Source organism: Lactuca sativa, chromosome 4, assembly GCF_002870075.4.
Source record: "Lactuca sativa cultivar Salinas chromosome 4, Lsat_Salinas_v11, whole genome shotgun sequence".
NCBI classification, from domain to species: Eukaryota; Viridiplantae; Streptophyta; class Magnoliopsida; order Asterales; family Asteraceae; genus Lactuca; species Lactuca sativa.
The window spans coordinates 9,062,874-9,084,340 of NC_056626.2; the positions used below are offsets into that span (position 1 = coordinate 9,062,874).

Genomic DNA, 21,467 nt, shown 5'->3' on the forward strand with positions numbered 1-21,467 from the left:
ATAATATGAAGTCTTTGGTACAAAACATTAAAACAATATCATTCTATATACATTGATGATAAAAATATTGATCAACACTCCAGCTTACAAAGTCTTCCTCAACTTATCAAAAGCTTACGCACGACGCTAACTTATATAAATATGTACTAGTAATAAAAGTTTGAGATGTGCTTTATTTATTGTCTTAGTATTTATTTAAATTATTAAAAAATATACCAATTGAATAGTTTATATATCTTAATTTAGTTGGAATATTCATTTCAACGTTCAAGTATCCGTGTGGCACGCAAGAATCTTTTCTATGTGCTGGTTTCCAAATGACCAAATTAACCCTTAAATAGTCAACCCTTTAACCTTGAACCTTCAAGTGTCAACTAGCTACTTCTTTGTGTACTTCCAAAACAGATTAATGGAGCACTACTGTAAAAAGGTTAATACAATACACCATAATATAATACGGATATAAAAAAACCCGTACTAGAAAGGGATATATGTTTCTAATTAAAGGCGTATTATATATACACTTAAATCTGGGGAGGCTTGTCTACAGTAGCTTTTCCATTCACCTTCCGCCATCTGCTGCTTCTTCGACCCTTCCGAGTGTCTCCCACCGCCGTCGACTTCCAATCAAAGACGACCATTCTTCCCCAGCACCATCTATCTTCCAAATTACTAGATTAACCTAACCGTCTTTGTTCTTTACAGTTCAGAGCCAAAACCCTGTCACCACCACCGCCCTATACGTTGTTGCTCTCCGATTATAGGATATCTTTCCAACTACGAAGCCTCCACAAACGCAACCGCGACTCCATTATCGTCTACTTCTTCCCAACGCCCATTCTTTGGTTAAGCCCTAAATACATTCCACCGCTTACTGCTTCGTCTTCCTCCTCAATCAAATTGAGAGCCGCTGGTGTCGTAGAAAGACAATCCTCCACCGCCTGTGTCATCAAACTCAGAGCCGCCAGTGTCGTAGAAAGAGAATCCACCACTGCCATGTCGCCACCTTTAAAGGCTTCCGGTTCGTCTTCGTCGCCAATTCGAAATCGTGTTCTTAGGCCACTCGAAAGGCACTCATTGTCGATGAAATCAAAATGTGAAATCATGTTCTTAGGTCACTGGAAAAGCACTCAAGCTCGATGAAATCATCAATTACGTTCAGTCACTACAAGGTCAAGTTGAGGTAAGTCGATGATTTCAAATTCTTGTAAATAAATCCACCGATTACCATCAAGATGATTGTAGTTCTTCTTGTAGATATTTGAGAAGCTTTTTTTCACCTTTCTACTTTGAATATCATTCGCCTTAAGCCGCCTCCGACTCCGACTCCGTCGATCACCTCACTCACGAGTCACGTCCCTCCAGCAAGTTTCGTCTTCGTCTACATGTGTTCTGCAACTCAATCCAACTTATTTGTAACCAATCTTTAATTTCGTTAAGATTGGTTTACTTTTCTGCTGAATTGCAGTTGCTTCCAATTTCCATCAATGGCATCTCAAGCCGACTCATCTCTGCAAGCCATCTGTTATCACCGTGGCTCACTTTAACTACTTGATCAGGTCCCTTTTCGCCTTCATATTCACTTCATTTCATATAATTGTAACTGTTGTTTTGAGCAGAGAAAACTTCCTCTTGATACGATCTATTTGGAGATTCGAGATGCTGCTGAAGTGTAGTGTTTCCTCAGAACTTTTTCCTGATTTGTTCTACTGTTTCACAGTTGTCCAACAGCTGTGAATCTTTCAGATGCTGCAACTAAACTTACAGAGATTGTAACGAACTCTGCTGCAACTGCTACAGATGTTAATCAAGCGTTCCTTGCAATTCCTCTCTCTCCTTGTAATTCATATCATGTATTCATGTTTGATTTAGTTGCTTTTTGTTCTTTGCTTTTTCAGGCTTACATTGAAGTTGCTGAAGTAATGTTGGAAGATGATGTTGCTTCCAATAAAGCAATCGGGTCATATGGATCTTCTTTCATTCAAATTCAACAAAAGGAATCTAAGAAATTTCCTGTTTTGACACATTGTAATACTGCCAGGTTAGTCATCTCCCTCTCCACATGACAAACTCTAGATCTTGAGCTACATGTTCTTATGATTTGTTCTTTATTGTTTCATTTCAATAGTCTTGCAACAGCTGAATTTGGAACTGCTCTTGGAGTAATCCGTGCACTACATGATGATAGAGTACTAGGAAGAGCTTATTGTACAGAAACCCGTCCATTTAACCAAGTAAACAATCTTCATTATTACATGGAAATATGGAATAGTTCTTTAGTTGTGTGTGCACCCTAAGTGTTCGATGAAATGTCTGACTCGATCAATACTGCTTTTATTCATTTGTGAAAGTGTAGGGATCAAGATTGACAGCTTATAAATTAGTTCATGACAAAATACCCGCGACTCTTATAGGAGATTATGCAGCTGCTGCTTTAATGAAAACTAGATCTATCCATGCTATCATTGTTGGAGCTGATCGTGTTACTGCTAATGGTATGTTATTACTATTTTACCCACAAATCTTTTTTTACTTTTAATCTAAAAAATTAAATTTGATTTTAGGTGACACTGCATAAAAAGTGGAGTTTCTTATTGTTTTATTGCATAAAAAAGGTGTTAAAGAGAAGTTAAAGAAACAGATTAAAGAAGTGGAACTTGCACAATCGAAAGAAGTGTCATTACACTGGTATGGCATGGCAGAGGTGTGTGTATAACAATACAATAGATCATCTTTTTTCTTTATATATTTTTAAATTTCTATTTAAGTTCTCTTAACATATAGTAATATAATATAAGTTACTAACTTTATTTTATTTTTTTTTACATTTTGGTTTTAAGAGTGTTCAAGTTATTGGTGGAATCTATGTGTCCTTCAGCCACTTGGGTGAGGTTAGTACACATATATCTTTAGTTTACCAAATTTTGAAATAGAAATATGACATCATCATCATGTTCTGTTTAATCCTTAGATAAGGACATTTGGCATGTTACATTCAAGATTTAAATGGGTTACTTCAGCTCTCTGCGAACACCTTGTGCCAATGCAAAAAAGAGGAGCCTAAAAGATATCATGGAGATTATCGCACAAGATGTTATGAATGATGGTCACAAGTAAGTCTTATTTTGGATTGACCTTTCAATATTTTGTTGTCTTTTTGTGTCCTTTTCTAGAATACTTGAAAGACTCACGCTCATCATCCTTATAATGGAAGGAAAATGTATTTTCTGCCCTCTGGCGCACACACACACATGATTTTGTTCTTATTATTCCTTTTTCTAATTTTCTATCTGTGCCCCTAGGTGGTGAGGCTTTGTTTGCTTTTGACTATCAAGAATCTGCAATTAATGTGCCTAGAAATTTGAAGTATCACCTTATATATGAGAATATCAAATCCCCCAACTGTCGGTAACATGGTCTCATATAGGTTAGTAATTTTCCAACTATTCACTTATTTCATTCATCATTGTCCTTAAGATTAGATTTTGTTGGTTGTGTAAACAGGACAGTGTTTTGACTCCATATGTTCTCTATTCATAAGAAGGAAAATAAAGATGAAATTTCAATTATATTTTACCTCTAGAAGTTAGAAAATATATCCAGGTGTCTATTGATATTACTTTTGACTGTTGTCCCTTTATTTAGAATCAAAGAACATGAAGTTTGTAATTGGATGCTGAATAGAGCTGGAATGCAATTAAGAATGGCCACTAGGAAGGAGTCTGGGTTTGGTATCTTGACATCTAGTACGGTTTTATGAGTAATCTAGTACGGTTGTATGAGGAGATCGTATGGTGTATTAGATGGGTGTGTGTTTGAGAGGATTCATATCAAGTACGGTTGTGTATGGGTGTATTAGATGTGTATATATGTCGTATTAGATGATTGTATGCGATGGCTGTAAAAAGTAGATAGGATACATATAGTACGGCTAAATAGCCGTACTCTATTAGGCATGTAATCTAATACACCCATCTACTAATACGGCCTCTATGTACGTACTATATTCATAATTTCAACCGTACTCTATTAACCTTTTTCTAGTAGTGGAGCAAAATACATAAACATTATATTTGGAAATCTTGTAAAATTCTTAAGGGTATACCAGTCATTTTCACGGTCTTCGTTTGTTTTCTTTGGTTAATGTTTTTCACAATTCCATTATACAATAAACGCCTAATCAAGCGGATAAGTGAATTAGGGGTGTGGGAGATGATGTAATTGATTTCTTCCACAGAAAGTGAATATCCATTATAAGAGGTTGGATCATCTTTTCGTTGAATATGAAGTAACAACTAAAACTTGGAATAAAATCTTTTGATGGATTGATACTGCAACATCCACTTGTACATCAGTCATAAAATTCTTTTGTAGATTGATTCTTTACGAGTTCCTACAATTAAGTAAGAAGCATAGGATATTGTCAATTTGTTTCAAAACCTAATTCTAGCTATTTCTTTGTAACTTTTAGCACATTGCTAGTTTCGTGAATAAAATTTAGTTGTTCCAAAAAATAAGAGGCATTGGAAGCTATTTTTATGACGACTTGGTGGGTGTTATGGTGGTTTTAAATCGACTAGACCTTTTGTTAACAATAAGCTGACATGAGAAAACATTTTCGATTCTACCTAGTTGCTAGCCGTTTAATAAAAACCGAGTGGTTAATAAAAACAAACCAAGTTATCTTCAACAATATTGACACCTACAACTTGTGGAAGAGTTGACATGTGTAGGACCACATGGTATTCAATCATACAAATTCTAAGTCGACGTTTATGAACAAGTAGCAATTGTCCTGGTGCATTTACTTGCACCAGTTGATGTACAAAGTTATTTTAATAGACAAAATAGTGATATAATAATTTTGTTACCAGATTATTTCGTCTATTGATCGTATTGGACGTAAATTTAAGTATTTAACATGTTGTGGTTGATGTCACTTTATAAATATATAAAGATAGAAATGTTGACTTTTATGGTACGATCAAAAAGTACCAATGATGTTAACTAAATGTCAGAATCTGACTTATATTAAAAGTATCATACTTTATTATTTTATTATTTGTTTAAAAATTTTGAATACCAAGTGAGTATGTTATATGTTTCTTAATTGCATCAATTTGTATATTCGTTTAAAATATGCAATTAGTATATAAATCAATCACCTTAACAGATGACCAAATTAACCCTCATTTAGTCGATTTTCTTAACCATTAACCCTTCATTTGTGAATTGGCAACTCGTTTGTGTACTTTGGATTCACAAAGCGTAACTTAAACCTCAAACATTCGTTTTTTTTTTTATATATGTAACAATTAACAATTTATTGATTATTTTTAATATAACTTTAGCTTTTGAAACTTGTTTGGTTGCAGGAAAGAGTATAATTTAGTATTCAATAAGTTTGTCTTTCGGAATGTTTATATGTACGTTTTAGAACTATTTTAATTATTTTGTTTTGGAAATCACAATAATCCATTATTTATATGTGATAAAGCCATAAGTTATTGATTTCTTTTAGCCAATTTCATATTATTCGAAGCAAATTAATTATCAAAAGACAAAATAAATAACTAGTATTGGCTTTTATCCATTTTATCCTTTAATCCATAATCTATTTATATGTGATAAAGCCATAAGTTATTGATTTATTTTAGCCAATTTCATATTATTCGAAGCAAATTAATTATGAAAAGACAAAATAAATAACTAGTATTGGCTTTTATCCATTTTATCCTTTAATCCATAATCTTCCGTTGGAAATTGAATAATCCAACTCTTGTAAATGTTCACTTTGACAAAAATAACCCAATTTTTTTTTCTATAAAGTAACCACATTTTCTGGAACACATTGTTTCGGAGAGGTCTCCGAAATTCTGGAGTATGATTCCGGAACACTTTTTTAAGGGTTAGATTACTCGATTTTCCTTTTATATAATGTATACTTATTTCGAACAGACCTCCTGAAAATTAGAGTATGATTCAGGAAGACTTTTTTTTTTTAAATTATTTGTGTAAATGTGGTTTGTTTTTGTTATTTTTTGTAGAAGTTTTGTTTATATAATGCAATTGATAATCTTAAAATCAACAAACACAAATAAAGTTATAAACTAAAAGGGTTTATTTGAAGTAATATTACAATGTTCAAACCATCTTATTCCTTATACTCTAAAATATTTCCGTCAATCGCTTACGATATGACATAGCCCATGTACTGCTTAGATTATCTATAGAATACAATTTACCGGTGATCAATGCATCTAGGAGCCAACACAAGAACAACACACAATTCTATCTACTGTCAACCTGTTGTGGTACTTGTGGCGCCTTTTCGAGGGTCATATTAAAACTCTCAAGTGAGATTGAATAAATTGGTTCAGTACTCCAGTAGTTGATACCCACTAATAGTCTGTGGATGGGAGCTCGCATATCGATAAACCAATCCTGGGTTTTTAAAAAGTAGCCAGTTTTTTCAAAGACTATCATATATTGTCATTTGGAAAGTCTTCAAAGCACCCAAAAACCAGTGAGCAATTGGTATATAGATTGGGATGTAAAGTCACAAAAAAGGTTAGAAATAATTAAACATCAAATAACATTTTATTACATACATACTTAGGTAATGAAACTGAAACACAAGTATACTGTATCACAGTCTACCCAAGCTAGGTAAAGGATCCGTCAGGCATGTCACTTCAGTCAAATGCATCAGTGTTGAAAGTTGTCGGTACAATTGTCCATCGAGCAATATCCTATATACGATCCACCAGTAGTGAGATCCAAAACATGATGTGCTGCCAATTAAAAATATTTGTAGTTAAGTAAGTGTTGTTAGTAGAAACGTAGTGCATAAATGAGCAAGCTAATAATGTAACTTACATCACATTCCAACCACCCTGCGTGACTATCTGTATATAAGCTCGTCCAAAATTCAATCATCGGAATAGCAGTAAAAAAACGGTGACTGGACAACACTGAACCATCATGTTGTTTATAAAGAGTGTGTATGGCAGGTTCTAAGAGATTGTCCAACGACGCTAGATGTTGTCATAAAAAATCTTCCATTTTCATTTGTATCCATGGTGACTTATACCATATGGACATTACTTTTTGGCGCATAGAACGCGGAAGTGCTTGCGGGGGCGGTTTGTATTCATCATGTGGAATCTCTTTTACATCCAATGAATGAATAAATGGAAACAACTGCTTAGGGCCATCACGCAGCAGGTTTTCGGGTGTGCTTGGCCTACAATTGTGGTCCAATAAGTCATTGTCATTGTACTATGTGTTACCAAAATCGTCTCCAGGAGTCTTATTGATAAGTTTTAGAACCATGTCTAAAGTAGCGTCATGATATGCTAAACGATGATCATGTGACCTCAACTGCTCGCAACATTCACTGAGCTCAATTTTCAATTGAAGGACCTTGTTTTGCAAGTCACTAATAATTCGGTCGTTGTCAGTTAATGGGTCAGCAGCCGATGGTAGTGGTGGTGGCAGGTGATATGGATCATCTATTTGTGCCTTCTTTTGTCGAGGCTTATGGGTATAAGAGTTTTTGGGTGATAGTGTTAAGGAAGGTGCCACGTCAACTTCAGCGTCAGGAAAATCAGGGCCATCAATCCACACCGAGCTAACTATCCACCATTCAACACACATCTCATCTTCTGTCGGCTCCAACTTTTGTACGAGTCTATTATCCTGATAACAAAATTATAAAACTATAAATAAACATAAATTATAAAATAAATAAATAGTTAAATAAAAAGTAACCATATGTCATCGATTTGTAAAAATTGGTTGCATTCAGAGTTTTTTAAAGCCCTCAGTTTTGACAATGCAAGAGCCCGATGGATCACATTCTGTTGTCGGGTACCAAACAAACTATTCATTGAAAATTTCTCAAGAATCCATATATGAATGTTAGTAAACTAATAAATAAATAAATATTATAATGTTAGCAAACAAAAATAAGTAATAAATTTTTCATCATTTACTTACCTTAAAAGCTTATAAAAAATCCTATAAGGCATAGGTCATTTTTTGAGGCTCGTTCTCTTTCGATTTGACCGAATGTATACGTTTGTCAACCTTATTGAATACAGTTTCTAGATACGAGTATAATTTATCCCAAATTATCTCCCTCCATGGATAACTTCCACATAAAAATATTAATTAACAATTAAAATTCTAAAAAATATTAGTAACGATAAGTAATTATAAAATAGACAACATTATACATGTTGAATTCATCAAGGTTGCATAGAAAATTGAAATACTCTTCTGTAACAGCTTGTTTAGACAACCCCCCATTGAAACCCTTCTCTAACAGGTATAGAAGACATACACGGATTGCATCCTCGTCCGATAACTCATTAAGTGAATGTTCAAACACCTTAATAACATCGTCTAATTTGACCGAGACATTCCTCAGGATCATAGGAAAGGCACGGGAACGGAACACCACATCGGATGCATAAGCAGTAATTAGTCACCAAATTGGAAACGGGTGACGAGAAAAATTCTTTCTTCCCGAAAGACAGCTCGTAACCCCTAATTTAATCACCGTTTCTTGTACTTGGCTTCGGAGGTCGGTGAAAACTTTGTGGAAAAGGACATAATGTAGAAGTAAAGGATCCCCATCTACATTATAAATGTCTAACCACCTCCCAAAACAAGTATTCCGGAATATAGTCTCGCATTTGGTTCTGTCTCTAAATGCTGCAAGAATTTGCTCGTCAATTTTGGGTTTACACGATAGTGTAATGGATGCATTAAAAAGCATGTCGTGTTACACGAATAAAAAAGGTGACACCACTTCATTCTAAACGAAAATGAGCAATATTCAGGACCAGTTCTGGATATGTTCCTCATGTTCCGGATGAGTTCATCATGTTCCGAAACAGTTCCTCACGTTCCGGAGGCATCTGGAATGAACTTTAAAGATCTTGAAAACTACATTTCGATGTAAATCGAAAATACCTAAACATCTAAACTACTTTTCAGTTGGTCCTACAACAATGAAATCTTTAATTTAAACTTCAGAACGTTTTTAGTTCATTCCGGAGGTGTTCTATGAATTCCAGAATACTAACAGTGGAAAAATAGGCACCTTAAACAAACAAGAAAACTATGTAAAGAGAAAAAAAATAACATACATGTTAGGAAGTAAAGAGGGTAACTAGAAAAACTATAAGCACACAATACATAGTATTTACGTGTTTCAGTCAAGGTGACCTATGTCCGTCGACGGGAGAGGAGTATTCTTTTATTTCAGAGCTCTCAAAACAGTGGTTACAAGTACAATTACATAGAGATTCATATTTCACTCTAGAATTCAATATACAAAATGACCTAGCATGCATCCTTATTCATACTTGAGGGATCAGACCTAAAACCCTAATGGGCCAAGCCTATTGGCCCATAGGCCCATGAAAAGGTGTCAACCAATCACAATCCACCATGAAACATCTTCTGAAACATTCTTGAGCATTATAGAGGAATTCATAACATACTTGGCTCAACAAGGCATAACAAAGGAATCAATCTAGTGAATCATGTACCAAGATGGTCCATGTGTTGGATTAAGTGTCTAAGCCCATAACTATTTTGGTATGTACTTGACCCGATTATGAGCATGGTCCTTTTGGGTTGCCTTCACTATAGCAACTGATAGGATGAATTAAGGAGAAAGATGACTAATTATGTTTTATTAATATATTATAAGAATAATATATTAAAGGAGAAATCATATTGTTTGATTAATATTACTCAAGAATCAATTAAGAATTAGTTTTGTGAGTAAAAGAGATTAATAAAGGGGACTAATATTGCAATTATATGATAGTTACAAATTGGGTTATGGATTCCTTATGGAAAGGGCATTGGAAGAAATCTATGGGAAGCCCATATGATTTTCGTCCAAGGGATTTCTAGAGGGACTCCATGGGTCGCTTAAGGCCTAAGCAGAGTATTAGGGTTTCACTTGAAACCATAGCAGCACTCACAAGTATATAAAGACCCCTAAGGCTCCCAAAAACAGCTAAGTGATCCCTAAGGGTTCTTGGATGTTTTTGTGCCTTCTCCTACTTCTTTTTGTTCATCTTGTTGCTCATGGTGTTTGTGATTCCATTAAAGGTGCAACATTTAAGGCATTAAGCTTTCAAGAGTCAAGATCAAGAAGAATTGAGATTGTTATTGCAAGATAACAATCAAGGTAAGATCTAAACCCTAATTCACATGTTAATTCGATTATTGCATGCTAGATCAAGGTTTTATGAGCTTTGGATGATTATTTCATGTTCATTAGACAAACTAGATCCAAAGCTTTAGGGTTTGCATGTATACCATATGATTGATGTAGTGCTTAAAACCCATCAGTGGTATCAAAGTCTAGGCTGTTTGTTTGATTCATTTGATGCTTAATTGTTCAATTCTTGCTTGAAATCGAATTTTAGGGTTTCTGACTGGTAGACTCGCCGAGTCCATGAATGGACTCGACAAGTTCCATTGTGGACTCGACGAGTCCAAGCGTCTGTTGCCAGATTTTTCGATTTTCCTGTCAGATTTTATTGAGGATTGCTTCCAAAACTCATTTTTATTGCCTAAAATCGATTTTTTGAGTTTGGAATGGTTATCCTCATCAAAATTGATGGATTTGGTTAAATATGGATAATATAGGATTATTATTTGTCAAATATTTGACCTAGTAAGTTTAAAAAGTTTCAATTTACACCCTTTAGGTTCTATAGTTTAAATTTGAACTTAAAAAAATTTAGTTTTGAAATTTAAATAGCCAAACCCTAATATTTTGGAAAAGTTTCAAAATTTGTCCTCAAGTTTTGGAATTTAAAATTTTGATTAAAAGTTTAATTTTGAAATATTAAATTCTAAAACCCTAGTTTTTGAAAAGTTCAAATTACACCCTTATGGTTTTATTAAGTTAATTAAATGTATAATTAAAAGAGAGTTAATAAATCCATAATGATATGGTTTATATTTAATTAAATTAAAAGGTATAATTTATTAAATTAGACCATCTAGTATTTTAAAATTATAAAATATTACCTTATACTATATATAAAATTAAAAGTCTAATATTATATATGTATGAGTAAAAAGTCAGTCTTACCGTTAGTAGGCCTCATTCACGAAGCTGATATATAAGGGGTGTTTAAGGAAATTGCCTATAAAATTGTGATTGAATGGGTATCCACTCTTACCCACCGCACTCTTGACTAGTGGAGGGTCGTTAGCTAAACGGGTAGGATAGGACACGACCTTCCATTATAAGTATAATAAAATACAAAGTAACCAGATCTTTTATAAATTCCCAAATTTTAGTTACTTTAGGAAAAATGTGGAGTTGGTCGTTAGTAGAGCGTGTGTGGTTAACCGACACACTAATATGGAACCAATGAAGGATGGCAATGGGTAGCTTGATGTTTCTCATAGATCAATGGAGTGTGTGTGGTTTACCGACACATTGATTAGGTGATTTGTAACATCGAGAGTACCGACCTAATTTACATGGTTATCCACAACTTGTTTGTGATCCTCGGCATCCCAGTCACAAACTTGAAGGGCACAATCGAGATTTAAACATGCCATTGAAAATTTCAATGAATCTCAAAGGATCTAGGAGTTTCAATTCATTTAAAACTTAAATTTCCTTTTTGATTTTCATTGTGGAAATTGGTAAATCGTCATTTACCTACCTTCAAATATTCTGCAATTTGGATTACGACATCCCTCTTCTATATTGTAGAATATTGTGTTGGATCCTAGCCTCAATATTACATTTGGGTGCTATATTGAGGATTTGATCAGCTAACTTGAATTTTCTCCCATTTTGTAGATGTCAAAGTCTAACAACTATGGTCTTCCTGAATCCGTTGGAAAAAGTTTTCCGTTTGAAGATGATGTTCCACGATTGGATTGTGGAAATGGAAATCATTCTTCACTTCCTCCACCTCCTCCAATAAGTCTCCCTGACCCATGTGTTCAAAGACTTGAAAAGTTCAAAGTCACTCAAGCCCTATTGGTGAAAAGACACGAAGATCGAAAGTCAGTGTGCACTTATGTCTTGGATATGAAGTTGCATATTGATAGATTAGGAATGTTGGGTGTCGATGTCTCGGGGAAGTTGGCTGTTGACTTTGTTCTTCAGTCACTTCCCGAATCATATGGTAAGTTCGTTACATAGTACTATATGATGGACCACGATGTGACCCTCATTGATTTGACTTATTTGCTTATTGCTGCTGAATCAGAAATGATTTGGCGTACTGGTCGAGCAAATTTGTCTGATAAATCAACATCCTAACCTTCTATGGGCAATGGAAACATTTGAAGTCCAGAAAAGTTTTCTCTACGCAAGAGAAAGGCTGAGTTTGAGATAGTCATGTGTACCATTCCAGAAGAATCCATATGTTTTACTACCAAAAGAAGGGGCATTGGTTACGAAGCTGCCCTGACTACCTGAGAGATCTAAGAGATGGGAGATTCAGGATGTATGACTCTGCTTCAGGTAAAATCCACTATCTAACTCTATTAAGTTTCTATTTTGTAGATTCTTAATGAATGATGTGATAAGATGACATTTTGATGTTTTGTAGGATTGAAGAAAAGAAAGGAAGCTTAAAGGAATAAGTGAGTTGAGTCTGATCACGAAGAAATGGATTTCGATCGCATGATTCGATGATCGGATTTTTGAGTTGCTGCTTAGAGTTATGATAGATTGCTTAGGAAGAAGTAATAGCATAGTTTTCATTTGAATTTGTGTTGTAAGGACAAGTTTTCTGCACCTTTTATAAATAAAATACATTTTGAGTTTTTGTCTTATTTATATCTCCTTGCGATGTCATATTTGAAAATTGATGCTTGTGTGTTTCTATTATAAGCAATATTAAGTGGATGTGATTCTTAGTTATGTTATTTATGGTAGTGTCGGAATTTTCTAAGTAAGGAAAGATTCCAATCGCCTAAGTTTCAATTGAACAGAAGCCTGGAATCATATGATATGAATCATCTGATGTATGGAAATCTTGGTACTTAGAAAATTAAGATTGATTCCTTGTTCACATAAGTATGTGACTCAAGTGAAAGACTAAGGATATCTGGTACGGAATGTTGTTCACTGGTCAAGTCCACTACAAATAACGATAAGAGTATTTGTCATGATTTACTAAAAGTCTAGTAAATATGGTTATGCTTACAAGATTAAGTATAATTCTTAATCATTGAAAAATTTCAATGAATGGCAGAACGAATAAGAATAATCAAATAGGTCAAAAGATAAAAATTTCTCCGATCTGAAAAGATGGGAGAGTACTTTAGTATCATGTTTTATGACCGTCTTATTGATTATGAAATCGTATCACAATTGATCCTCTTAGGACACCTTAGTGAACTACTATGGCTAAGAAGAGGAATCGGAAATTGTTGAAATGGTTAAATCTAAAGGATGAGTCATACTTCATTCCAAAATCAAGTCTTAGAGTCATACTCCAAGATTGTGACTTGAGTGACACATCTTAAGAAGTTTTTAACACACTCATAAAATGTGGAGTTGAAAATTTTTTTTCTTACTCTTACACATTTAAAATTGGTAAGTTGTGATGTCTTGGATAAGACAAAGACCAACTAAGACTAATTGTGTGTAGTGTTTGTCTTGATAAGAATTCGCACTAACTCTTGAATATCTGTTTGTCAAGAAATGTTCTTGACAAGAGAATCTTATATGTCAAGAGGTCAGTGGGAGTCTAAATGATCTTGAACAGGTTCAAGAACTAATCAAGAGTAAACCTATTAGACACTAGCACACGACTTGAGGTTTGTAACCTATCGTTTTGACATATTCTTGTTTCTGTGCCATTCCAGTTTGGTCAACTATGCATATGAGTTCTTAATTGATTGCATAGAGGCAAGATACCCTGATAAATGGAAAGTACATTGATAGGTAGGGGTGAGCTACTTAATAACTTGGAAGCCATGGTCGGACCCTTGATGGCAAGAAATTAAGAATGAACAAGTTCTGTCCATAAGAGTTTGGATTTGTCACAAACATTATCTTATGATTATGGTAATGAAAAATTCACATGGATAGGAAAACATACACCATAAAATCTATGTGTCATAAGGTTTCTCTCCTTCATGAAAACGAATTGTAAGGAAACGCTTTCACTAGGAAGATTTTAAGGAGATAGCGATCTTGTAAATTGCATTATCAAATTCGATTATGATTACGACATCCCTCTTCATAGTTCGAATTGTGAGATTTGGCAATTAGTTTAAACAATTAAGACTTATTGCTATAAGTGCTGAAATTGTTTAGACACACATATGAGCTATCTAAGGAAAGATGTATGAGTTTGAGAAGCTTAGATAAAGGATTATCGAAGCATAATGTATTCGAAATATGAACTTTGGAAGTCAATAAGTATTGCTTTCTAGAAGTCCAACTGTTTTCTGACTACGTGTCAAAGCTAGTGGGGCCACAAATGTTATGCTGCTATGAATATAATCATCATGTTAGTGGGAGCATGATTATTATTTTAAGTGTTGTAAGTTAGTAATATTAGTTATTGAAAACAAAAGGTTTCACTTTGTAATGTTGCAGGGGTTGAAAAATAGTTTTTCTATAATTAAGGATAGAATATTATACTTTGTTTCAAAATCTAAAAGCTTGGATCGAGAAATTTTAATCAAATTTAGTCAAAGGACATATATGGATGTTATGTTGAAAAGTTTCAACATAAAGAAATTCTATATATGGAAATATTATAGCAAGAAACTGGTAAAAAGTATCACGTATTTTCATTATGAATCGTGTCCCATACACTTCGGGTATAGGATCATTTGCATATGCTGTAATATTCGAACATTCTAAATTTTCCAAATGCCTAGGGCATTAAGAGGGAAAAAGGACTAGAACTGAATTTTACTAAAATAATTAAACTACTTTCAAGGACGATCTAAGGTTCGCCAAGGATTGGTCACTTGTGGACAGTTGGAAGTATAGTAACGAATGGACCATATTGACTTTATTATGAATAGATAAGACTCTATGTAGAATGAGTTGTCATATGGAGAATATGGAAATCTTTCCGTATTAGGAGTTGGACGTTAAGAATCTATGTCTAGATAAGAAACTTTTAGGCAAGAAGGATGTTCAAAGGAATGTACTTTGAATATGAGACTTCATATTTATGGAATTGCCTTGTAACAATATCTAATAGAGCACTTTGTAATATCATTGGCAAAGTCTTGGTGGCTTTGGTGTTGTGACATTACGAAAGGATCATTACATAAAATGTTAAAATCTAACATATTCTTGTAGTGGAAAGAATTTGGTATTATTACACAAATGATAAGGATTAGGAGTTGTCAAATGAGTATCGTTGGAAATGTGTTCAATTGATCTATTTCACAAAGTAAGGACCATAGGAAAACATAGTGTGCATGCTTGGAGCATGGAACAACTATTGTTATAATTCAAGTAATAAGTTGATTACCCGAAACGTTATACAATGAATAATGAGTAATCAATATGGTGATTAAATAAAGGTGTCTTATTTATACTTAAAAGTTTGGGGCCATATAGGATTAGTATTATTCTTGTGTTTCACTTTGCATGTTTTGACTTCCCGAATAATAAGATTATTCAAACCATCCACAGTCGATCATACTTTGGAAGTAGGTATGAAAGAAGACTGTCATGAATCTGACTGTAGATTGTCTAAAGCATTTTAGACATAACAAAGGTCTGTTGCCGTGTTCATGAGTGCTCCTGAAATAAGATTTGAGTATTGGATTTAACCCACGCTCACTTGGATCGCTTCATGGATTTTATCACGAGTGATTGGCGAGACGATAATATCTTATATTTTTGAATTGGAGACGTGTGAGTTGTAATTTACAAATCGGGTGCACATTGATAATATGTAAACGCACTAGTAACTTGGTGTTATAAAACATATTGTTGTGTGTGATTTGATGAGTAGGTACAAGCGAGCATTTGAGTCGAAGTTTATCTGTTCCTTTTACCCAAAGTGGGATAAAAGCGATATTCATGGGCCCCTCGATGATTTAGTGATAACACCCTAAGCGCTTGGCCAAGCTGGGACTAATTTGATGTGTTCAATTGTAGTCTGTTGTCAGTCGTCATAAATCGGAAATCGGGAAACAATTCATAGACAGAGAGAATGATTAAAATCCATTTCTCATTTTATATGATATCTAGAATGGAGGAATATATTGTGACATCCCCATTTTCACGGCCAAAAAAGACCGATTTTGTTTATGCTTTATAAAGGTCAGAGTATCTCTTTTAATAAAAACGTTGCGGAATTTGTTCCCAGAAAAACATGATAATTTCATTATCAAAGCGTTTCTGAAGAAATGTATTTTTATTTATTTTAAAACATTTGGGATGTCATCGTCAATACAGAGACATAAGCATAAACAGAACTTACATTTATTTTACACTAGTGATCTATATCTCTTTAATCTCTCATTATAATGTAACTTCACCTCGTCACCTGTGATACAAGTAAACTGAGTGGTGGGAAACCTGGTGAGTACATAGGGTTTTCAACCCACAATAATATAATTATTATGTTTAATCATCAAACAATTAACCCAATTACCCATCCCCATTATCTTCTTTATTCTTAAGTACCTTCCCTAAGGATTTATCCTAAGGGTCGTCTCCTACATCATATTTACCTCTCATCTCCTTACATCGCATTTCCTTATATGTCTGTTCCTAAGGACTCTCCCTAAGGATCATCGCCTACATCGCATAGGCAGTATTGATTCAGGGATTACTCCCTCAATATGTGCCCAACAAGGGTTAGGGTATCATCGCATGAACACGTAGTTACAACATTGCTTGAACTTGTAATTCATAGTAAGGGGTTAGAGTATCATCGCATAAATACGTAGTTACAACATCGCCTAAACTTGTAATTCATCACCTACAGGTTATGAGCCTGCTGGTGTTTCCACGGGGTTTTCTATAATAGTCCGTGGTCGCCATCTATACTCTGGTAGATGAGTACATCTCCAAATTGCCAGACAAGGTTATGGTATCTTTCATCCTTCATCACCGATTCATCATCACCTATCTATCCTCACCTAATTGTCATCACCTTCCTATCATCACCTATCTCTCATCAATTTATTTCATCATCACCAACTATTTCATCTACCTATGTTTTATCCCAACAAATTTGTAGATATAAAATAAATATACAGTTTGAATCATTTAAAACATGTATAAAATCATTCATCCAACATAGACAACAAGTATTCAGATAATATGCACACATAGCACGTAATTTATATAAAATACTTCATATCTATATGTAAGATGAAAGTAACTATGCACTCACTTGATAAGGTGGTGACTCGGTACTCGGACAACACTTCGTTTACTTTAAAATAATTTCCTTCAACGAAACCTAGTATTATTACCACTAGATTTTAGTCTAACATTTACCGTGACTAATTATTAGTCTTATTATTATTATATAAGCGTTTAAACAATACTTTCCAACCACTATGTACAGACAGGGGCCAGACATAAAACACCGAAGGGCAGGACCATTTTGGCATATAACACTTCTGAAATCCAACAACCCTATGCGGCCCTTTAAACCAGATTCCCTGTACCGCGAGTAGTTAAAAAGATATTATAACGACACTTATATAATAATAGCTCAAATATTTATTATAACTTCCTCATACGAAGTCAGATTTGGGCATTCTTTTTATGGACGCTCTCACTTTAACATATTCTCTGACTTTTGTTTAGATTAATAAGGCTAAAAAGTACTCTATTGTAAATTCACTATTTAAGTCTCCAGGTGTCGTGCCGGTTTTGCCGAAAAACTTCGACGAGTCATAACTTCTTCGTTATAACTCGGATTTTAGCATTCTTTATATGTATTGAACCCTTGTAACATATACTACAACTTTGTTAAGATTAATACTTCTAAATAATCTTCCATCAAAAACTCATTTTTGATGCTTGTTGTCTCTAAATTGACTAGCCCGGATCTGCGGGCGTTACATATATGATCCCTTATCTAAACGACGCGTTACTGATAAGACCAGAGTTGACAACGGCTTTTGAAAGTTACGATTGTTAATCAGGTTCTGAAGACATATGCAAAATAGTTATTAGACTTATCCAAGTGGGAGACTGTTGGATTAGGTGACTAAGCCCATAACTATTTTGGTAGGTACTTGACCTGATTATGAGCATGGTCCTTTTGGGTTGCCTTCACCATAGCAACTGATAGGGTGAATTAAGGAGAAAGAAGATTAATTATGTTTTATTAATATATTATAAGAATAATATATTAAAGGAGAAATCATATTGTTTGATTAATAATAGTCAAGAATTAGTTTTGTAACTAAAAGAGATTAATTACATAAAGGGGACTGATATTGCAATTATATGATAGTTGCAAATTGGGTTATGGATTCCTAATGGAAAGGGCATTGGACGAAATCTATGGGAAGCCTATATGATTTTTGTCCAAGGGCTTTCTAGAGGGACTCCATGGGTTGCTTAAGGCCTAAGCAGAGAATTAGGGGTTCACTTGAAACCCTAGCATCCCTCACAAGTATATAAAGACCCCTAAGGCTCCTAAAAATGTGGCTAAGTGATCCCTAAGGGTTCTTGGACGTTTTTGTTCCTTCTCCTACTTCTCTTTGTTCATCTTGTTGCTAATGGTGTTTGTGATTCCATTAGAGGTGCAACATTTGAGGCACTAAGCTTTCAAGAGTCAAGATCAAGAAGAATTGAGATTTTTATTGCAACATAACAATCAAGGTAAAATCTAAACCCTAATTCATATGTTAATTCGATTATTGCATGCTAGATCTAGGGTTATGAGCTTTGGATGATTATTGCATGTTCATTAAACAAACTAGATCCAAAGCTTTAGGGTTTGCATGTACACCATAGGATTGATGTAGTGCTCAAAACCCATCACCATGATGGTGCAATAACTTCTCCATGGCACAACAACATCTCCAGATGGCATAAGAAGGAGTATGGATGGCGCAATAGGCATCAAGAGTAGCGAAAGAACATCAATCTTTGAGCAACAACATCACCATGGAGCAACAGACACATGCATGGTGCAACAAGGCCATGCATGGCGTAACAATAAGCCTCATGGCACAAGAGTGAACGAGATGGCACAAGAGGAGAGTGTCATGGCGTAAGAGCAACACTCTGTGCCTATCCCTTTATTATATGGTGCAACAAGGTTCCCTTGTTGCTGCATTTCACCCCCTAAGTGCTCTAAACCTCTTCCAGTTGCTCTAAACCCCCTTCTGTACGATCCATTCCTTTGGTACCTAATCCATTCCTTTGTCAGAAGACCCATTCCTTTCTTAGATGATTCGTTCCTTTGTCATATGTTCCATGAACCCCAAGTGCTCCATCTACTTCCAAGTGTTCCAAATGCTTCATGAACATGATCCAAATGCTTGAGTCACATTTAAAAATCTCCACCTTGACTTGAGCATCCTCTGAACTCCACCTCGAACAAGAACTTCCTCTCCCTTCCTCCCATTTGTCCCATTTGTCCCAGAAGGGACCTACCTCTTGCGAACATCAACCAAGTCCAAGCAAAGCTTAAAATTATAAGTGGGCACCGACTTTGTCAACATATCTGCTGGGTTGACCTTGGCATCAATCTTCAGTATTGAAAACTTGTCTCCTTTAAGAATATCCTGAATAAAATTCAACCTGACATCAATGTGCTTCGTCTTCTCATGATACACAGGGTTCTTTGCAAGACTCAAAGCACATTTACTACACAGTATAAGACATGATTCTCCACCTTCAGACCAAGACTCTGAATAATACTTGCAACCATATCTCATCCTTTATTCCTTTCGTTATGGACATGTACTCAGATTTAGTTGTAGACAAAGCAACTGTATCTTTTAACGTTGACTTCCAACTGATGGCACATCCGGATAAAGTGAATATGTAGCAAGTCTGTGACCTACGCTTCAACAAGTCACCACCTTAATCAGATTCATCATATCCCACCAAGTCACTCTTCTTATTTAATTCATACACAAAGAAGACATCCGTCGTTCCCTTCAAGTATCGCGAGATCCACTTTATAGCTTCCCAATGAGTCTTCATTGGATTACTCATAAACCCACTAGTCACACTAACTGCATGATCCTTATTAGGTTTGGTACAAACCATAACATACATGAGACTTCGAATGGAACTTGAGTATGGAACCCTGCTCATGCACTTCTTTTCTTTATTAGTAGTGGGTATAGTTCTTGGACCAAGTTTAAAGTGAGCCGCCAAAGGAGTTCCATCTGGCTTGGACTGATCACAATTGAAGGATTGCAGAAATTTGTCAAGGTACTTCTGTTGAGAAATACACAACCTCCCTACTTTTCTATCCCTTTGAATCTCCATCCCCAGTATCTTATTTGTTGCTCCCTAATCCTTCTTCTCAAACTCATTCTTTAGGGTCGCCTTCAAGTCATTTATTCTAGCCATGACTTTAGCTGCCATGAGCATATCATCAACATATAACAATAAATATATGTAGGAATCTAGTGACAATTCCTTTAAGTAAACACAATTGTCAATCTGGTTTTGAGTATAGCTATTCAAGATCATGAATGAATCAAATCTCTTGTAACATTGTCTTGGAGATTGCTTCAAACCTTATAGGGATTTCTTCAGCAAACCTACATGATCCTTCTTAGAATCAAGGGACCCTTCTGGCTGGGACATATAAATCTTTTCTTCTAAATTTACATGAAGAAATGCAGTTTTCAAATCAAGTTGTTCAAGCTCCAGATCGAATGCACTCACCATGGCCAAAAGAACCTGAATTATCTTGTGCTTCACGACCGGTGAGAACACATCGTGATAATCAATTCCTTCTTTCTGAGAAAACCCTTTTGCCACCAACCTTTCCTTGAACCTAGTTGGTTCAGTTCCTAGTATCCATTCCTTCTTCTTAAAGATCCACTTGAATCCCACTGGCTTTGCTCCCTTTGGTAATGGAACAAGATCCCATGTTTCATTCTTCTCTAAAGATTGTATTTCTTTATTCATGGACATCAACTAATCATTTTCTTCTTTACTCGCCACAACCTCTTTATACAATTGAGGCTCCTGAGTGTCAATGTCTTCTCCAATTTCAAAGGAAAAAGCAATTGTGTAAAGTTCACTTGAGTTCACACATCCCACATATCTATCAGGTTGTCGAATGATCATCATTGATCTTCTCTTTGCTATTAATTCTGACCCATCATCCTTCCTGACATCAGCACCACTGAACAAAGATCCTATGGGTTGCTATTGGGTTTCATCTTGTCCATGTTGCTCACTACCACCTTACTCTTTGTAACTTATCATAGCTATGTCTGGAGTTTGAGTTGAAAACTCCACCTTCTAGCTA

The 21,467-nt window shown here is 35.0% G+C and overlaps 1 protein-coding gene across 7 annotated transcripts; it reads left to right on the forward strand.

The window, feature by feature from the left end:
• Window positions 1-421: 421 nt before the first annotated feature.
• LOC111910625 (methylthioribose-1-phosphate isomerase) lies at window positions 422-3,619 on the forward strand. Of its 7 annotated transcripts, XM_042900819.2 has the most exons (10): window positions 422-1,183; window positions 1,258-1,559; window positions 1,721-1,802; window positions 1,899-2,041; window positions 2,129-2,234; window positions 2,357-2,495; window positions 2,616-2,704; window positions 2,841-2,891; window positions 2,972-3,113; window positions 3,303-3,619. In XM_042900819.2, the coding sequence occupies exons 4-9, from the start codon at window positions 1,923-1,925 to the stop codon at window positions 3,062-3,064; spliced, it is 597 nt and encodes a 198-aa protein (XP_042756753.1). In that variant the 5' UTR covers window positions 422-1,183; window positions 1,258-1,559; window positions 1,721-1,802; window positions 1,899-1,922; the 3' UTR covers window positions 3,065-3,113; window positions 3,303-3,619. The 7 variants fall into 7 exon arrangements, 6 of the variants coding, with proteins under 6 accessions (XP_042756753.1, XP_042756749.1, XP_042756750.1 ...); XR_006190024.2 differs by having other exon boundaries at window positions 1,258-2,041; window positions 3,303-3,427; window positions 3,505-3,619; XM_042900815.2 differs by having other exon boundaries at window positions 1,620-2,041.
• Window positions 3,620-21,467: the final 17,848 nt, after the last annotated feature.

Excerpts from the sequence above, each read along its gene's own strand:
- LOC111910625 (XM_052770144.1), top strand. The coding sequence starts at position 1,860 with ATGTTTGATTTAGTTGCTTTTTGTTCTTTGCTTTTTCAGGCTTACATT. Across the intron at positions 2,042-2,128 it reads ACACATTGTAATACTGCCAG|TCTTGCAACAGCTGAATTTG; the intron begins GTTAGTCATCTC and ends TCATTTCAATAG. Across the intron at positions 2,235-2,356 it reads AAACCCGTCCATTTAACCAA|GGATCAAGATTGACAGCTTA; the intron begins GTAAACAATCTT and ends GTGAAAGTGTAG.